Consider the following 18,136-nt stretch of genomic DNA (forward strand, 5'->3'; position numbering starts at 1 on the left):
GGAATTGCCAGTGAACGAGTTTTAACCCATTTGATACAGCTTTACCTGTACAACTTGCCTGTGATGCCAGTCCTCAAGGGGTTGCAAAAATACTCTCTCACATCGACCCTTCAGGAGTTGAACGTCCTATTGCTTTCGGGTCGAGATCTCTGACAAAAGCTGAGCAAAAGTACTCACAACTAGACCGTGAAGCTTTGGCTCTTCAGTGTGGGACATTTTCATCAATACCCGTTTGCAAGACCCTTCAAGCTAATAACTGACAATCGACCCCTTGTAAGAATCATTCATCAGAACGCGAAGATACCTCAAATGACTTCAGCAATACTGCAGAGATACAATGCATTTTTGTCAGGCTACAACTACGAAGTAATCTACAAGAAAGGCACAGACAACTGTAATGTAGACTGTCTATCAAGAGCACCAATCGAATCACCATCACACGCAGAAAGATCAATCAACACAGAAGTAAATCAAATATGTGAATCGTCAATTGAAGTAATTTTAACACTTAATCTTACACATGAAAAAATCCAAGAGGAAACCAGAAATGATTCAAATTTGTCAAAATGACTGAAAGAACTGTGTCAAAATCAATCAGAAGACTCAGAATTTACCATTTCTGATGACATCATCTTCCGCAGTTCTCGAGTTGTCATACCAGTAAGTCTTCAAGACTCCGTCCTTCAAGAACTTCACCACACATCGGATCGACAAAGATCAAACAGCTTGCCCGCTGTTATGTGTATTTGAGATCCATCGACAAAGACATCGAAAGAGTTGTACGAGCATGTCGAGCATGTGCTTCTACCAGACATAGTCCACCCAAAGCTCCCTTACACCCTTGGGAGGAACCTGAAGGTAACTGGAAGAGAGTACACATTGACTATGCTGGTCCCTTCCAGAACCACCACTTCCTAGTCATTGTGGATGCCAAGTCTAAATGGGCTGAAGTAGAAGTATGTTCATCTGCTCCAACTTCATCATCAACCATAGAGATGGTTCAGAATGTATTCTCACGCTACGGCTTCCCAGACGTAATGGTATCGGACAACGCTGCGATTTTCACTAGCGACTTATTTCACCAGTTCTGCAAAGAAGGAGGAATTTTTCAGAAATTCATAGCACCGGGACATCCAGCGACCATTGGGTTGGCTGAAAGAAACATCCAGACCCTCAAAAATTGACTTTTTACCATGATTGAAGAACCTTTCACAATGAAACAAAAGGTTAGGAAAATACTCTTCAGATATCGAGCACAGCGGGAAAACTCTTCAGAACTTTTACTCTTCAGATACACCCTTGGCCAGCGGGAAGACACCTTCAGAACTTTTTCTCAACAGACAAATTAGAATCAAACTTGATGCGTTAAAACCACCAAAACATCTAAAATCCTCAATTCGACACACCAAAGCAAGACAGTACAAAGTACGAGACAGAGTCCAAGCACGGTCCAACAAAAATCTATGGAAACCAGGAACCATTATTAATAAGTATGGACTCTTACACTATCTAATTAGACTCGACAGTGGATATGTGTTTAAAAGACACATCGACCAACTACATACAACTCACTGAAATGCCAACAAAGACTGTCAAATTTGCTCCCACAGTTCAAGAAGCCACTTCGGAAGAACCAAGACCACATCATCCATTTGACGATCTCATCACCATCCCTACTGAACAACAACCGCCACGAATCAATGAACAACCTCAACATGAGACAGGAAATGAAAGTCCAGTGCTGCGCAGGTCCAACAGAACACATCGCCAGCCTGAATATTTGAAAGACTTTGTCAGGTCTTAATTTTGTTGTATTTTTTTTTCTTCAATATTGCCAGTTTAAAAACAAAATTATCTTTTCCAGGGGCATTATCTAACTTGCCAAGGGCTTAGGCCTACTAAGAGCCTTGGTATCTTGATTATAAGTCTTATTTAGGGCTGCAATTTGTGCATATGTTTCAATATCATTGGATCCATTAGATATTTTTTCAATACTAGAAAGATTTAATACTTCAATATTAACATTTTCATTGTCCATAAAATTTGATTCGGATGTGCAACGATCACTTTCGTCTATAGTGGTAGGCATATTCCCATTAAAGTTTGGGGTTGGAGTCGATTTGCTAGCATTTTCAACTTGTTTCAACTGGGAGTGAGCACATAAATAATATAGATTCAAAAATCAACTCTGGAACTTTCACCTTTTCAAAAATGTCTGTGTACTGTGATGTCAAAACTTTGAAAAACCTTTATACTTGGCATATATTCATTCAAATATTTCCTTTGGTATCTGTCTATTTGGAGCAACAACCAAAATCAATCTTGATAAAATATTAAAACATCAAAAAAGAGCAGTGAGAGTAATGCTCAGACTAAATTCTGATGTCTCGGCAAAAGAGCACTTTAAACAGCTAAACATACTAACTGTTTATGGGCAATATATTTTTTTTTATTTTGATTGGATACATCGGATGAGGTTTTATAAAAAAAAAATAATCAAAAATTTATTGCCCATAAACATGAACGGGTGTTCACCAAAATGAAACGAGGAAAAAAATCTGTTTTTGCAAAATAGACACAGATTAAAGTTTTATGAAAAAACCCATCATTTTCTGGTAAATTTTTGTTAACATATCCCTAGAGGAATTGAAAATGAAAAAAGATACCAAAAAGTTCAAAACAAAACTAAAAAATGTCTTAACAAACATGGTAGGCCTAATTTATTCTCTAGAAGAATTTTTCCACCTCCCTCAAGAGTACTAGACATTAAGAAAATATAAAATATTTTCCCATCTCTATAGGGAGTTGTATTTTTTTATTTGTATTTTATTTTTTAATAATTGTAATCTGTTGTAATCTTATTGTAATCTAATAATTGTAATCTGTGACACTGTTCAAATTCTGTATGTATTATGTATACTTCTCAATGAATAAAGAAATTGAAATTGTGCACGATATGAGTATGCAACAATTGTAGGCTGTTTTGCTTGTTTGATTGTCCATGGATGATTTTAGACAGCATTTATTTGGTAGTGTTATTGGGGACGCGGAAAGGTCGCCCCCGGAAACATCACCCCCCTACGTCATAATGACGTCAGAGACCGGGGGGTGATGTTTCCGGCCGCGGACACTCAATTTCAGTTGCAGCATGAACTCGTCGATATGATGAGTTATTTTTGAGTTTGCGTATTAATTAGATAATTATATTCACTTATCATATACAATTACCAGATTTTCTAATTACAATTGATGTTAACCGGATACGCTTACCCCGATCGTTTTCAAAATGCACACCCCGGAAAGGTCCCCCCCTGCCATGATCACCCCCGGTATACCTGCTGTAGGGCTTGGGCTCGTGACTCGAGCCAGCTATTGTTCACAAGGGTAGAGACTGTCCCATATTACCACCGCTCGACTGAACTCGAAAGAATGGGAAGGATTTGGTATTATTACGCAAATGTTGTGGATATTAAGATAAATACAAATTAACACTTTGATATTATGCTTTCTCTAGACATTCCCCCTTAACTCTATACATTAAATGATGTATAAATTACAAATAGTTTTTTCCGTCAACGTATAAAATGTATTTGAAACACGTGGAAATGAAATAAAATATTTATAGTAATAGTACAAATTAAGTAAGGAATCAACTCGTATTAATATGAGCATGCTTCAACCACTCAACATTACACTCAACATAATACAGTACACACTTGACAAACATATTTTCACATTTCCTAGTTCTTAAATTGTAAACATTGATCAATAAATGCAGTATATGATATACATTTAAATAATTGTCTGGATTTTATGGTAAAATAAATGTATTGAGAATATTCCTGATTTGATATTGGTAAAGGACTCTTTCCCGTAAAAAGAATTTAGAAAGTAAATATTGGTTAGTTTCTTCGGCAATAAACAGGGAAAAGCTCACACTGTTTACGTTTGCGTTGACAGAGAAGCAAGCAACAGTGTCACATTCACTTTTTTCATGATTTCACATTGCTGATATTAAATAACTAAATTGACATTGAAGTAGTACAGTTATTCCATGAACGGTCACCCATTGTTTTGAAAGTTACACCTGTAGTTCGCAGAATATTAATACGTATAACTTAAAAGTTTGCAAGAGATCATAATCCTAAGTATGGTATCCACTATTCTCAGAGTATTGATTTATGGAATTCGTCTGTAATTTGCAGACTATTAATTCGTAGAGTACAACTGTATTTATAGCAGGAAGTATTTTTTGTAAAATAGTTTAGACTTCCCCACTTCAGGTATACCTCCCTTGGTAATGGTAAATTTCCTTGGGGGCTCTGCCCCAGAGGCCTTTAAATTCCCATCCTATGTTATTCTTATGGGGGGAAAACGGGTTTTTGTCACAGTTAATTTCAGAGAATGGCTGGGCGTAGAAACTTGGTAGGGGTCTCTAAAGAAACGTATTAGTCTGTAGGTGAGCCCTCAAAAGAAATGAGGTAAATTATAAGCTAACCCGATAAGGAATAGTTAAATGTTACTTTGAAATTGATATGTCACACTTATTTTATAATTTAAAAATTTCTAAGAGGAAAAAAGCATAAATTTTTGAACAAAACATTTAAACCGTATCATAAATTCACCATTTAGTTGAAACTAAAAAAAACTTGCCATGCAGTGGAGAATCCATTTAAAATCATAAATAATAATGTAAACATTTAATTTTGACAGTTTCAGTAGACCTTTGAATACAATTTTAAAATTAACAGCTGGTTCATTAAAAGTAGTGTAAAATTATCCATATGGTCGAAATGTAAACAAAATTGCAGAGTGAACTTTAAAGGCCTCTGGGGCAGAGCCCCAAGGAAATTTACCTCGTTTATCTTTTGAGGGCTCACCTACAGACCAATACCTTTCTTTAGACACCCCTACCAAGTTTCTACGCCCAGCCGTTCTCTCAAATTAGCTGTGACAAAAACCTCGTTTTCCTCCATAAGTATAACATGGGATGGGAATTTAAAGGCCATTGGGGCAGAGCCCCGAGGGAATTCTCCATGTTTCTCTTTTGATGGCTCATCTACAGACCGGGACCTTTCTTTAGACACCTCTACCGAGTTTCTACGCCCAGCCGTTCTCTCAAAATAGCTGTCACAAAGAAAAACAGTTCCAAATTAATATATAGATACTCATAAGGTTAACATGGTGAACAACAGAGTCACTGGGGCATAGCCCGAAAGGATTTTTAAGATAAGAATATGCCTATATGTTAATCGGGAATGTGAGCTATCATCATGCCAAATTTCAGCCCAATCCGTCCAGTAGTTTATGCGTGATTGAACTTCAAACAAGCAAACAAACACAAAAACTTTCACATTTATAATATTAGTAAGATTATAGACAACCTAATGCGGCTATGAGTGGGGAAAATTTGTAAAAAACACTAAAAAACAAGGTCAGCTTTTGAAAAAAGATAAGATATTTACAAAAAATTTTGATTATATCTAACTGCTGTCTACATCTTGAGTACTTCCATAATCTTTGAGTCGACTCTTATAAAGTCATCGGAAATTATGACTCTTATTCGTTTTTAAAATAACGCCCGTAATGCTTCGCAATTGCTCGAATTCAAGCAACAGGTACACTTGTGTTAATGTAATTCGTAAAAAGTATACTCTGAAGTTGCACTAACAATAAACTCAGCTCAAAATTTGGTAGGGATTTTCCGAAGTGTTTTCTGCTACAACGTTTCACATTTTTATAATCCTTAAAATTTTTGTATATCGATATAGACTACACACATTCCACAAAAATGACATAACTTTCATGGCATAAACTTATAGGCCTACTTACACAGATTTGATTTCAGACAAATCTTGATTTTACCCAAGGGTAGAAGTTTTAGAGATGTATAGTTCAAATCTACAGATTTCCTGAATACGAAGATCCATTACGGTAGGAAAAAACAACATTTAAAATTGAAACAGTATGCGGGCAAACACCGATGATAGTAACTGTAACATAAAAACGTCAATGACAGTTTGAACAGCTGTTAGTTACATCAACACTAAAACGACTTTAAATTATTAGCGTCGGCTGCTAGACTAAAAAAATTAAACTTAAAAGAAAAATGAAATCATGGCATTGACATTCCCTTCCTTTGAAAATTATATTTATTTCAACACAATTGGAGTATATACGAAGGTTATTATTGTTTAAACGATGTAATACAAGTTTACAGCTCATCATTTAACATTTTGATTACATACCTATTAAAAATTTTAACTCACGTATATATTCCCCTTAGTAATTATGAAACATAATTTTGCAAACTTCAGTAGCAAAAAGGTTTTCTAAACATATACATCTTATAACAAAACTAATTTATTGGTATATCAACACTGATTGCAAGTCCTCTTCTCGATTTACTTTCATCATATTTTGACTCTATTCCAGTGATATGAATCTAGCCTAGGCTGTTTCTGAATTAAGGTACTTTTTGGCATAACCTTTAGAATAGTATCATTTACATATTTGCAATTACTAACAATTAATTATTTCGTTGAATTTGGGGGATTAATCCCCTAATAGATATTATTATGTTTATTCTTATTTAATAATCGGTTTCTAATTTTCAAATTATTAATTAAATTGGGGCCAAACCTAAAGCAATGCGATTCATTTTTAATACATTTAGCAACTATTCTATTTTTAACAAATGTGTTGCTTAACAATTACCTTACTTAGGGTGTAAGGTAAGTTTACTGATGTTGATAAGTATAACTACTATTTAATGCAACAGAAAAAATGTATACTTTACGCATTATCGTTGGTAGTTTTTTTATGAATTAAGTCTAAAAGAATCTTTTTAAAGTCAATCTTTGCTCGTAGTTGTCTTAGAAGTTCATACACAACTAAATCTACTGATTGATATTCCACCACAGGGTCTGCAATTTTCTTCTGCAAAAATGCTGTTGTCCAAGCGACAATAATAATGAACGAGCGGCCGACCCTCAGAACAATGGGCTGGGGAGGACGGGCAGCAGGTAGGCTGCCGAGCAGCCCAGCCCTGCTAGGGGTAGCGTTTCAGGGGGGGACGATTCCGGGGTGTACATCGGGGATGCCTTGCCGGGGTAGACCTTTCCGTTGGTACTTGTTTGAATTAAAATTAATAACATAATTAGTTCGTATCAACTAGACTTTGATAAATTACTTGTCGAGCCCTTGGGGGGGTATGATTCCGGTCGCGGACATAGATTTTATACCAGCTGGTTGTCTGGTTTCGTGACGTCACGTTTAGCCTGGGGGGTGATGTTTCCGGGGGCGACCATTCCGGCGACCCGTGTTATTACTGTATTTGCAGTATAGGCCCAATTATTTAGGATTATAAATAGGAAGATTGTATTTGATTCGGCATCTTGGCTTGTTTTGTTTGGCCGACCAAGTGAATCACGACAAATAATTTAATGTTTTTATGTGAAAAAATCAGCGTTCAGTATATTTCAAAGTTATTTATGGCAGCATATGTTTTTGACGACTAGATCAAATTTGAGAATGGAGATGATTTGGATGGTTTGATGGTTTGGAGATTTGATGGAATGCGCCAAAACTTCTTAACGTTATTTATGAATTATGGATTTTAGAAGACAATAGGTATGTGATGATCTAATAACATTTAACTTCTTTTATTTTAGATAATTCAATATTTAGAATACTTTTGTATTTACCTTTTGAAGGTCCTTCTTGCGTACTGAGGGCTCAAATGAAGCACCTTCTGTGGGTTGATCTATTTTTGGAGCTGTTCCATTAGCCACCATGTCCACTGCATCAGCCTATGATGACAATAACTTGAAATAGGCCTAGCGTTACACATTGTTTACTAAATTAAGAACCCATTGGGTTTGCTTGTTATTTAAATTATGTTGTATTTTTACTTGACTTTTTACTTTTCAAGTTTTGTGAATGTCACTAACAAAACTGTTTTCTTTCATTAGTGCATCACAAAACAATAGGCCTATATTCTTCAGTGCTTTAGTTACTATTATACTAAGAGGGTTTAATTTCAAGAAATTATCTGGTTAGCAATACTGGTAAATACTGATAAGAAAAACCCCTGCCACAGCAAAACCTGCAGAATAAGCGAATTCCCATTGCCTGAATTGATTTTAAATTAAATCTATTTAAATAACTTTAGGTTTAAAGAGTAATTAGGTTTCCTGCTACAGGGAGGCTAATAAAGTGTGTTTTTTAGTAAAATATTATTAGCTTAGTATAAAATAAATAAATTTTCCAAGTTTGATCAAAATATTTCTATAAACAAGCAAACTTTACAACAACAGCCGGAAACGATCTTGGCCTGACCATAGTTTAGTATATCTGATTTTTATTCTAGATTTATACGAGCTGCTTGCTATACCCATGTTTTGCAACAGGAAGAGAACAAGACGAATAATACTTATTGATCGCTGTACAAAATAGTTACACATCTTTTATTCATACTATACCCGTTGCGAAGCACGGGTATAGTAAGCAGCTTGTATGAATCTAAAATAAAAAACAGATCCACTATTATATGGTCAGGCCAAGATCGTTTCCGGCAGCCACTCTCGCGGCAAAAACCTACGTTCTGATAGGTTTAACATATATAAAAATTGAAACGAATAGTGTTTTGGCCTCTAGGGACATCAGAATGAAAAAGTATATCGGTCCCGGCTCCAGGTCCTACCGTACCATCTACGGTAATAGCTACTTCCCTATAGGGAATTTCGCAAAAAAGTGATTTTTCTGCTTAATATAACTTAAATGGCTAATTAGTTGTTTCTTAGCGAATTGTTCTAATTAACTGATAGCTATCGTGTAGTGACATGACATTATCTGTGTTTGGTTTCATAATACATAATATATACTTGATATTCAGTACAGTAGCTTCTTTCAACTAAAGGTCCTTTTAATTAATTGTTCAATTAATTGTAATTAATTGTCAAAATATAAACATCCTCTTTTTACACAGAGCATAAGATGTTAGGTGAATTTCAGTGACAAACAAACTTGCCATAGCTTGAATACCAGCTGGGTAAAGGAAACGGCTGTACAAGGAATCCACAGTGTCGTTGCGTTCAACTTTGCACTTTTGCTGAAGAAGCAACGGACCTGTATCTAGTCCCTCGTCTGCCCAAAATACAGAGAATCCAGCCTCTTCATCACCATTGATTAAAGTCCTATTTAAGAAACATAATCATTGGCAAGCACACCACAAATCATGTAAATCACAAAGTAATAATAAAAGTGCAGTTATTTAGAACTAATAAGTTACTATCTACTCCAAGTAGTGTTAGTAAAACTTCATCAAGAAAATAAAAAAAGGTTTAAATGGTTATTTAAAAGCCTAACAAGGTTTCAAGAAATATCATATGAATACTCGAAACATAAAAGTTAGGAATAATATGAATGTTTAAACCTGACTTTGTGTTGGATGTTTTTGTTTTTAGCACCTGCTTCAAGCAGTAAAAACCAGGCTTGTTATGTTCAGATGACAATGTAACTTCCCTCCTGAGAGTAAAGTAATCCAAACATCTAGAAACGTTGTCATTTATTACGTTGTCATATTGTACAGCCATTTCAGCACTAGGCCTATTATTTAGCGACAAACGGAAAATTATTACAAAATTAACACTTGATGATGCAATAGTTTGATTTAGGTGTATGAGACTTTACTTCAATCAAGATATTTAATATCCCTGCCGCAAGAAGCCTGCAGACTAAAGAGACTTTCAATTTGCCTAATTGTATATTGACTCAAATATTTTTAAACATGTAAGGGGGGAGGCGACCCACCGGGGGGTTTTCCATACCCCATACCCCCCAGTACTCGAAATTTCCTCTCCCGGAAGTTTTTCTGAATTTTAGTGCTCAAAAACACCATTTTATACCACTTTTTAGGTCTCATGAGATCTTAAAAGAATGGGTTATAAAATCACTACTCTCACATTTTTACTATCTTTTTAGAGAACTTACAAAGTATTGATCAAACAAAATTTGGCTTCGTAGATTACATATAGAAATAGATCAAGTAAAAAAAAATAAAGTTTTTAAGGCTCTAAAGTAGAACCCTCAATGTTTTTAGTAAGAACATTAATATATCGTACAAAGGAGAACTAAAGAGTCATTATTAAATTACCATGATTTTATTAAATTTATTAAACAACCTATGAACTTTTCAGTTTCAACAGTATACATGTGTCAAAGATATTTAAAAGCACTGTAGAGGCCTATACATATATTTACTAATCTCACCATTTAGTGTTCTATAAAATTATAAGAAATTCCTATAAGTTTCATTGAAAATACCGGTAACACATTAATTTAAATTTGAGAGAGATATATCTTTTATTTTAATTTTCATTTTCTAAACATACTATCGTAATAGTAATCAAACAAAAAGAATAAATTCTAAATAAGAATTATTGGTAGTCATAAAGCTTTTGTTATAGAGTTTAGGTTAGAATGACAGCGGACGCCGGACAGCCGAGCCAACAGGTGCCAGCTAGCGACACTCAAGTCTCCTTTACAGCGCGGCCAACTCTCCGTTTTCCATTCCGCAAAGCATAGAAACCGCCCACTATACTATGTGCAGTACTGCAGTAGTCATAGCGTATTCGGATAACTTTTTGATGTTGTGCAGTAAGATTTGTCAAACACGTATGCTTGTGTGTATTTAAGAACTATCAAAATGTCATATAAATTATAACTCATTTTTTTTTTGTTTTTTTTTTGCCAAAGGGGGGCCCGGGCCAGGTGGGCCAACCCCTGAATCCGCGCCTGCCCGTAATCTGGCTCTATCTAATCTCTTAACCAAAAAATTCTAAATTGTACCAAATATTAAATTACATACATTACATAACTGTACCTAAAATCCGATTATTGTTTAGTAGGTTGGCCTACAGTAATTGATCATATGCTGAACTGCACTACTACAGTACTGCCAAGTGGCAACATATCAGAAGACAAAACACATATATGCCTCCTCCCACCTCATAAAACGGTCATAATAAACGTCATTGATATCTAAATAAATTGGTCTCTGGTCTAGGTCTTACCATGCCTAGGCCCGCAATTCCCATGTGACTCGCAAAAATCTATGTCGTAGAATTCTGCCTAGTGGCGTAACAGATTTTTTCGGGCCCCCCTGCAAACTTATTTTTTGGGTCCCCTCTCATGAGTTATTTTTAGACCACCGATACAACATAATTAAAAAGATTCATCATAAAAACTGTAATAGTAAATAAATTATGGTTAATGTTCCATAAAAGCGTGTTAAGAATTTACATTGTTTTTTTTTTTTTTGTTTTTGTTTAGGTGTTGCTTTCCGGATTACTTAACAATATTATTCTAGAGGTTAGGTACCTTATTGTTGCCACTGTAATCCCCTGTCGTCTGGATGGCGACCGGTTTCGACACTCATGGTGTCATTGTCAAGCCGTAGAGACGTGTTATCACTCCTAGGAGGTCGTCATAAAGTCTTGAAAATATATAGGTGACAACACTTCTCTACGGCTTGACAATGACACCATGAGTGCCGAAACCGGTCGCCATCCAGACGACAGGGGATTACAGTGGCAACAATAAGGTATTTAACCTCTAGAATAATTTACATTGGTATTTTAGTCATGGTTTGATGATAAAGTTACATCACTTCATAGTTATATCCGTATCAGTATTTGTAAATAGTTTTGAAATAAAATTAAAATACCTTATTTTAAAATCCAATCCGTATGGATCAGAATGTTTCATATCAAGGAGATTTCATAGTTAAAGAAATAGGAATTATGACTGTTTTTAGCTTATACATTTAATAAATAGCTCTTTATATTAAATCAAACCATGAAAGATTGCCAAAATTGAACTCTTTTCATAAGTATTCACCCATAAAAGGTAATGAATTGGTGTTCACCAAACATAATTTATCGGTTTACAAAAAAAATCCCATCTTATAGTGGTGTTAAATAAACTTCCTGAAATTTGATTTGTTGATAATAACAATATTCTCTGTAAGTAGTCTTAGGTTTAATATTGTGTTTTTATAACTGACTCCATTCTGTACACAATGTGCAATACGTTAAGTTATTTTAATTGATTGATTATGTTATCAATTATTCATTTGGTTAGTTTTCATCAATGGTTATACTTAACTCATACACTAAAAGTTTGTTAGTATAAAAGATTTACATACAATTATCACAGGCTAAAATAGCCTATTTAATTTTTGTATTTTGTCTTCGTATGAATTTCAAGCGTTGACCTAGACCTTACAAACATGTCTTTAGTTGATTAATTGTGGTGATGTAAAATAAGATATAGGCTAACAAACAAAGTCAGTAGAGTAGCAATATATTGTATTTTAACTAAATACAATTAATATTAAGGCAAAACTAAAATGTAAAATAATACAATATTAAAAGTTCCAATCAATGTTCATGACTCCCGGCCCCAGGTAACTTAATGTTTCAAAATGTTTGCAGGCATAAGCAGTGTATGAAAGCACAGATAAGTAAAATCAATGTGGTTGCATAATAATCAATGACCCACGTTATAAAATGTTAAATTTGTTACCTTAGTTCGTTATCACTGAATAGGCCTAACAAATTAAATGACGACAACATATTATTAAATCACATTGTTATTACTTGTTCAATACAGTTATTGAATGATTGATAATACATTTCAATAAGAATAAACTCCAATATTTCGGCCCCACTCATCTCGTCTCTTGGGCATCCTTGCCCGCCGGTTTTCGCTCGCCATATCCTGCTCATCGTTTCACGGAACCCCCCGCATTGCGGGCACTGCGAGCCCTTCTGTTACGCCACTGATTCTGCCGCCTACAAGCTCAGCCCCTTAGTGACACAAAATTAGAGGTCCTTGTCGTAATTATAGCGCTGTGCTGCAAACCAAGTCTTAATTTTTGTGCACAAAACAAGGTGAGTCACTTGAGGCCTTATCACGGACTGTAGGGTGGGGGATGAGGGTAAATCTCCAATTTGAATGATCGAAAGAGCTCAAGTGTGCAATTTGACAAATGAGGTCGGGCATTTTAGATCGGCCGTTTTGAAATTGAACATTTCTGGACAGAACTTTAATTTCTTAATTTGTTACCGCGCACTTCACACCCTAGACACTAAATTTCTACAGGTTTTGTTAAGTGTATGGCCATCAAAAAGCGTAGACGGCACCTCACAACCAACTGGCAAGATTTACAGTTGCAGCAGACTTAAATATTGCGACGATCGATGGGCAGCACAATGACTCTTCCACTGTGCTGGCTGGACATCCAGTGAGTAAGCAAAAATGTTCCATACTTTCTGAACGCAATTATTCTCTAAACGTATTATATTATTATTCTCTTATATAGGGAAAACGTTATTAAGAAATCATTTAGAGAGCTTTTGGTAAACCTAACTTACCAGTTGATTGCACTCACACCTCTATGCTTGGGCAAAATAGAAGGATGATAACAAATACTTTTATGTTTAGGATGGTTAATGACTTCCATTGGTATAAATTGAGAACAGAAAGGAAGCACATTTAGCTCAGCTCCAACTTGCATGTATTGGTCTATAATCTCTTTTAGAGCTTGGTCTCCCTTACGCCACGCTTTTACTTTGAACACAGGTGTATTATCCTTGCTGGCTACAGTTGCTGTAACATAGAAATAAATTGTCATTATTACAACACAAATCACCAAATAATTGTAAATCAAAAATATATATCTAAATCGCTATTTGAAATTGTGTATTCACTAAATTGTTGGTCTTCTAGTAAGAGCTGTGTCAAATCAGTATTTATACTATTTACTCATGTGTTCTTGGAGGTAGACTATAATGTAGGTTCATTGTAATTAAACTCATATTTGTAATTGGACAAAAAAACTTCATTAAGTGACACCAGAGACATACATCCTTAACATTGAGACTGCCCAGACTGGAATGGCTAACTAACTGAGTTCGGCTATCGGTTACCTGGTGGGGGTATACCTATGATACATCACTACCTTCCCATGTTTTAGTTCAGTTGATAATATATACAATAATTAAAACATAAACAAATTCAAGTTACATGATAAATTAAATAATTACTTTGTTTATAATTCTTAAAAATACAGACAACAAAACAGTAAACAGCTTCTAAGACAAAAAAGACAGTTCGATATCATCAATCAAATTTGGAAAATGTAAATCTTTAAGTCGGCTTGATTTTCTTCCTCTACTACTAGTCTGCTGAAGGGGATTCGTAGGTGAAGGTTGGGGAACGGGTGGAGATGGACGTGGATTGGTTATTGTTAACAGGAGATGGTCTGGGTGGACTAGGACTAGGCACATGTCTAGGTGACGGTGTTTTGGTGTGAAGTTTATCAGGATTAGGTCAATGAGGTTTTGGAATATAATATTCTCTAAGCTGGTTTACATGGACTTTTGTCAGATAACACTCTTACCACATAAACAGTCTGGCTAATTTTCTTGGTCACTTGACCTACCACAAACTTTACACCAAAATTTGTTTTCTTATTCAAATTTACCCATACAAATTGATCAGGATGGTAGTTTGGAATTCTTTTCTTTTGCTTGTCTTTACTTTTAGACAGATTCTTTCATTTTGACTGATTCGATACAAAGTTGAAACTTTTCTTTTTAAAGTAGACAAAGGGGTTTCAGGTACAAAAGTAAGTAGCATATTGCCATAGGAGATTTACCTGTTACAGAGGATGGAGTGGAACGATAAGCATAGAGATAATCTAGTAACATTTGTTCTGGTGGCAGATTACGACTTCTTTGACAAAGATAAAATTAACAATATAATTTTAAATGTTTGAACGGAACGCTCAGCTAGTCCATTAGATTTAGGGGAATATGGGGGTGAAAACATGAGTTTAATTGACTTCCACTCACATAGGTCCAGATCCGCGACTCAGCAAGACAATTTAGATCTGAGAGCTTATTTGAGGCCTCGACTCAATAAGTCCAGAACCTTTAGATCTGGAGCTCGGAAACCGGCCCTTAAATGTAAATAAAAAATGAGTTTGGAATGTATGAAATGCCTTTTTTAGCTTTGTCACTGACTTAGATCACTTGTTTCTTTAGTTAGGACCATTTAAAAAAGTCCAATGATCAAGAATAGATGGGTCCATATCAATATCAAACCATCTAAAAGCTACTGACTAGTCTCAGGATCAACCCTTAACCTGCTGATAAGTACCACTAATCAAGCTTTTACACTATGACCAATCATAGTGTCCAGACAATGCTGAACACATAAAAAAACTGGTATAATAGGTAACACATTGTTACGACAAACTAATCTAAATCTAATATTGTCAATATGGATGCTGCTTACACTTGAGTATAAAACAAGGAGGGGTGTAGACTAATAAAAAGAGGCCACTAACCACAAATCAAAAAGGCAAAACTGGTTTAACTAATTCAAGGTTTAGTTCAGTTTACAGTACCTACAAGAATAACTAAAATAAGCTTAATTATAATTTAGGGGTGATCTTTTATCATCAAGCATATAAATTTAAAAACCCCGAACAAGTGAGAATAAGATATTTTGCAAAGAAATCAGATAGAATTAAAAACAGTCTAATGGTTAACATTTCAAAATATACTCAACTAATGAACATACATTGACTAAGGACTATGACTCATTAAAACTAAATTACCAAGTGGGTCTTCACGGGAAGCTTTATCTGGGATGGTAAATACTCCAACTACTTGGTGACCACGAGCCCTCACAAGCTTGTAAACTTCTGCTGCAAAAGTGCTCTGACCAATGAGGGCCAATCGAAGCTTGGCTAAGAGTGCCTGCAAAAATATAGATTACCTTAGTCAGCATGGTTATAGCAAAAGTAACTTAATGAGTAAGTTATACTATAATAGGAAGCTAGAAATTATAGGCCTACAGCATGGTTATGGTCTAAAACCATGACATTTTTGTTTAAGAATTCTTGTGAAAAATTGACAAGAATTTTACTAGACCAGGTTTCCGTTCTGAAATTATGAGTCCATTTTAATCTGTGTGTACACTGGGGTGAATACATCGCCATCAACGTCCTAACTTTCATCAGGAATAGCTTGTATCTTACCCTTATAAAGTGCACTAAACTAGAATAATAGGCCTAATCATCTAACATGTATCGAGCTCCGAGAATATACTTCTTGTGGCAAAACTTTCATATACCTTATTACCTCCTCTTTGTCTTTGACCATCCAGGGCGGGATAGACAGCGTCAAACATTTTAAAATAAAACTTTCTTTAATAAAACATGTATTTACAAATTAAGCTTTAGATGGCGGTGGGCGGTCAAGAGAAAGTTGGTGCTTCCTCAAAATACTCGTCAAATGAGTAGAACGGGTTTTGTAGGAGGAGCTCCTTGATCCTTTCCTTGAATATTTTAGGCTCTAGCTCTCTCAGGTGGAGTGGCAGCGCATTAAACATATGTACAGCAACTGCGGGGAAGCTATCTCTTGTCAGGGATAGTCTGTTTCGCTGGGTATTCAGCTTCTGTGCTCCTCTAACGTTGTAAGAGTGGAGCTGGCCTCGGAGTTCAAAATTGCTCAGGTTGGTTTTAATGACAAGAATCTTGAATGGCGTCCCTACTTATATCCTATTGGCTACCGGAAGCACTGGCCAATACATTTTTATAAGTACAACTGGAGTCGATTTACTTGTTTATTAATCAGCTTATTTCTATCTTTACATTTTTCCTTATAAATATACAACTCTTCCAAAGCATTCATTACATATCCTTTCTTACAATTTTCCAAAATACATAGATTATCCTCCATTTTTCCCATTGAGTGTCCATTTTGTAACAGGTGTGCGACATTTGATCTTTCCGGTTTGTTGTTCCTCCATGCAGATGTGGTTTTTGAAGCGGTTGACGAAGTTCACAGTCTGTCCAATGTAGAAGCTGTCACAATCGTTACAATTGATCCAATAGATGCCCGAAGAGTCGAATTTGTTACAATCTTAAATTTTTGGATGTAGTATTTTACTCATGGTGTTCTGAGTCCTGTAGGCTATTGAAACTCCGTATTTCTTGAATCTGTTAGCAGTCCTTTGTGTTGTAGTCACCGTGTAGGTAATGTGACATATCTGATGTTTTCCTCTTTTATCTCTTCTAATGTTGTTCTGCTGTGTAGTTTATTCTGGCTATTGGTTTTTCTGCTAATCTTTCTTGCGATGTCCTCTATTGTCTTGGTTTGAAATCCATTAACTTGTGTGATCTTCTTAATGGTGTCCAGTTCTTTCTTCCTATTGGCTTGGCTAAGTGGGATCTTATATGCTCGGTACAGCATGGATCTAAATGCTGCGGTCTTGTGAATTGTCGGATGGATAGACTTGCTGTTGATTGTAGTGTCCGTTTGCGTAGGTTTTCTGTAGATGTCAAACTCAATCTTGTTGTCTTTCCTCTGTGAGGTCCAGGAAGTTGATCTTTTGGTTTTCTTCAAACTCGTTGGTAAAGGTGAGGTTCGGATAGTAGCTGTTAACTGTCTGCATCATCATTTCGTGCTCTTGCTCCTGGGATTGACTGAAGATAACAAGAATGTCTTCTAGCCTAACATATCTAGGCCTAACATACAGTTTTACATCATGATTCTTTTTTAAATTCTTTAACATTTCTTTTTCCTGATGTTGTAAAAATATTTCTGACAAAATTGCCGAAAGTGGACTTCCCATAGCTAAACTATCTGTTTGTTTATCAAATCTATTGTTAAATCTAAAATAATTTTGTTTCAAACAGTCACAAGCAATTTTACAATCTGATTGACATGTTCATTGTCAATCAGAGTCTTATGATGATTGGAGTGTCCAATAGAAAATGATCACCACTTACCATTTTTTTGTATATTTACCGTCTTGTGACACAGAAAACATATTACTATAACCCAGAATGCCAACCGCATGGTAAAAAGCATTAAGTGTTTTGAGAGAGCTTTGCCTGTCAATCGTAGGCAGCGTCACCAGCGTTGCCATGCACTCAGCATAGCAACGCTGGTGGCGCTGCCTACGATTGACAGGCAAAGCTCTCAAAACACTTAATGCTTTTTACCATGCGGTTGGCATTCTGGGTTATAGTAGTATGTTTTCTGTGCTTGTGAGT

At 35.5% G+C, this 18,136-nt stretch overlaps 1 protein-coding gene across 2 annotated transcripts in view; it reads right to left on the reverse strand.

The window, feature by feature from the left end:
• The window catches only part of LOC128997847 (cytosolic 10-formyltetrahydrofolate dehydrogenase-like), a 63,118-nt gene that overhangs the window by 43,258 nt on the left and 1,724 nt on the right, over positions 1-18,136 (reverse strand). For both annotated transcript variants that reach the window (XM_054423607.1, XM_054423608.1), the window contains exons 2-5: positions 15,692-15,833; positions 13,440-13,674; positions 9,032-9,197; positions 7,707-7,811 (exon numbers count right to left, since the gene is read on the reverse strand). In XM_054423607.1, the coding sequence (XP_054279582.1) occupies positions 7,707-7,811; positions 9,032-9,197; positions 13,440-13,674; positions 15,692-15,833 (648 nt within the window). The remainder of the gene's footprint in view (positions 1-7,706; positions 7,812-9,031; positions 9,198-13,439; positions 13,675-15,691; positions 15,834-18,136) is intronic.

This window comes from Macrosteles quadrilineatus, unplaced genomic scaffold (genome assembly GCF_028750875.1).
Source record: "Macrosteles quadrilineatus isolate MER2022 unplaced genomic scaffold, UCM_ALF_1.0 Scaffold_7__1_contigs__length_78375512, whole genome shotgun sequence".
In the NCBI taxonomy this organism is placed as follows: domain Eukaryota; kingdom Metazoa; phylum Arthropoda; class Insecta; order Hemiptera; family Cicadellidae; genus Macrosteles; species Macrosteles quadrilineatus.